This window comes from Octodon degus, unplaced genomic scaffold (genome assembly GCF_000260255.1).
Source record: "Octodon degus isolate 3935 unplaced genomic scaffold, OctDeg1.0 scaffold00486, whole genome shotgun sequence".
Lineage (NCBI taxonomy): Eukaryota > Metazoa > Chordata > Mammalia > Rodentia > Octodontidae > Octodon > Octodon degus.
Window position 1 is genome coordinate 116,567 of NW_004525062.1, and position 1,638 is coordinate 118,204.

The following is a 1,638-nucleotide window of genomic DNA, read 5'->3' on the forward strand; positions in this document are numbered from 1 at the left end:
TGCATCCTCCTTGGTCTAACTGTATTCTTTATGTCACCAGCATGAACCATGAGGGTGCAAAAGAGGATAAAGGTGAAGCAATCCTGCACGCCTCATTGTTGGGAGACCCCAAGACTTCCTCCCAGGGCTGTGATGAGTGGAACATCCTGGAGCCTCTTGGAGATCTGATTGATGATGACGAACTATACTTTTCTCTGGGTGAAACTTGTGAGTCTTCCCTTGTGAAATGAATTGCCCTTATGAAGCCTTATTTCTTTGTATGCAAAACAAAATTCAGGATATTGAACATGGGAGCTGACAGGATGGTGAGGCTGAAGGGTTTGCAGCTGGTTTTTCCCCTGTGGTGCCACTGTCTGACATACTTGCACATACCCAGTCTCTCAGGGCTGGATCCCTGATTGCCCTTCGTAGGACTTGCAAATAGTAGACCCAATTTTGTACTTTAAACAATAGTGAATGTCCCAAAATGTTTTTTCTATTGATTTTGTCATGAGAGATATTATTGTCAGGGTTCCTCATATCTGTGCTACCAGCTGTTTTTCTTCTTCATTGTCTTGTCTCTTGTAAGTTATCAACTTTTGGTAGAATTTAAATTCTTCTTGACTGTGCCTGGCTTTAATCCTTAAGATGATCCTTGCCAGTATTTTATGTTGTTTTGTTTTGTTTTGTGTTTTTTGAGACAGAGTCTCCTAGTGTAGTTCAGGCAGGCTCTGTACCACTATGGCGCTTATCCTGTTCTGAAATTCACATTGATGTTTCTGTCTCAGCCTTCTGAGTACTGAAATTACAGGTGTTCAACACTCTGCCCAGGAAGACCTGACATTTGCAGCTGGTGAATGCAATATATTTTCTTGAGTATTACTAAAGGTACTTTTTTGGAGTTTGTAGCGAGTCTATTTGTCATTCTATAAAACAATGACTTAGTTTGAACGATTATTATATTTACTGCAAATTCCAACGTGGTATTAACTGAATAGATTAGTGAGAGCTGGCCAGGTGATGAGGAAATCAAGCCATCTAATACTTTTAGTAGGAAGAAGCAGACTTTCTAAGATAGGGTCCTCAGTGACCTGCCCTCAGACGGAGATCCCCTGTATGTCTGTGTCTAACTTGGCTCTGTGTGCAGTGGATCGGATGAATTCCTGTGGTGATGCTCTGTGTCTGTATATATGGGCAGATCCTCAGGAAGCTGGGAATGAAGAAAAGGAAGCAGAGCACGTGGTGCTCAGGTGAATCTGAACATCAAAGGCTGTGAATGCAATGGTGACTCTTGGAGATCTCAGGTCCCAGCAATAGCAGACACTGCTCTATATTAGTGTTTACTCTTTTTTGCCAGCCAGGAATGATTTTTGTTTCTTTGTACTTCTTTGTTGGATTTCCACCAATTTTTCTTTTCATGTATTATAACCTAGAGTCCTTGGAACCTCAGAAATGATCTCCCAATGATGTGGCGCCCGGTGATGTAGGGTTGTAGCCAGGGATCCTTCTCATTGTGCCCCTGCAACACTCCATCCTAGTTGGAGTGCAGATTCTCCCTCTCATCAGAACGTGCTCACCCCCATGCATGAAGCCCTTGCTGCTTTCTCACCCATCCCCTGTGCTGCTCTCACTGCCAACACAGTCATTCTCTGTTGTGTT

At 43.0% G+C, this 1,638-nt stretch overlaps 1 protein-coding gene across 1 annotated transcript in view; it reads left to right on the forward strand.

Moving 5' to 3' along the window:
- The window catches only part of LOC111814761 (putative neuroblastoma breakpoint family member 5), a 12,442-nt gene extending 11,209 nt beyond the window's left edge, over positions 1-1,233 (forward strand). Inside the window, exons 3-4 of the mRNA XM_023708715.1 lie at positions 41-207; positions 1,178-1,233. Of these exons, the coding sequence (XP_023564483.1) occupies positions 41-207; positions 1,178-1,233 (223 nt within the window). The remainder of the gene's footprint in view (positions 1-40; positions 208-1,177) is intronic.
- The last annotated feature ends 405 nt before the right edge of the window (positions 1,234-1,638 follow it).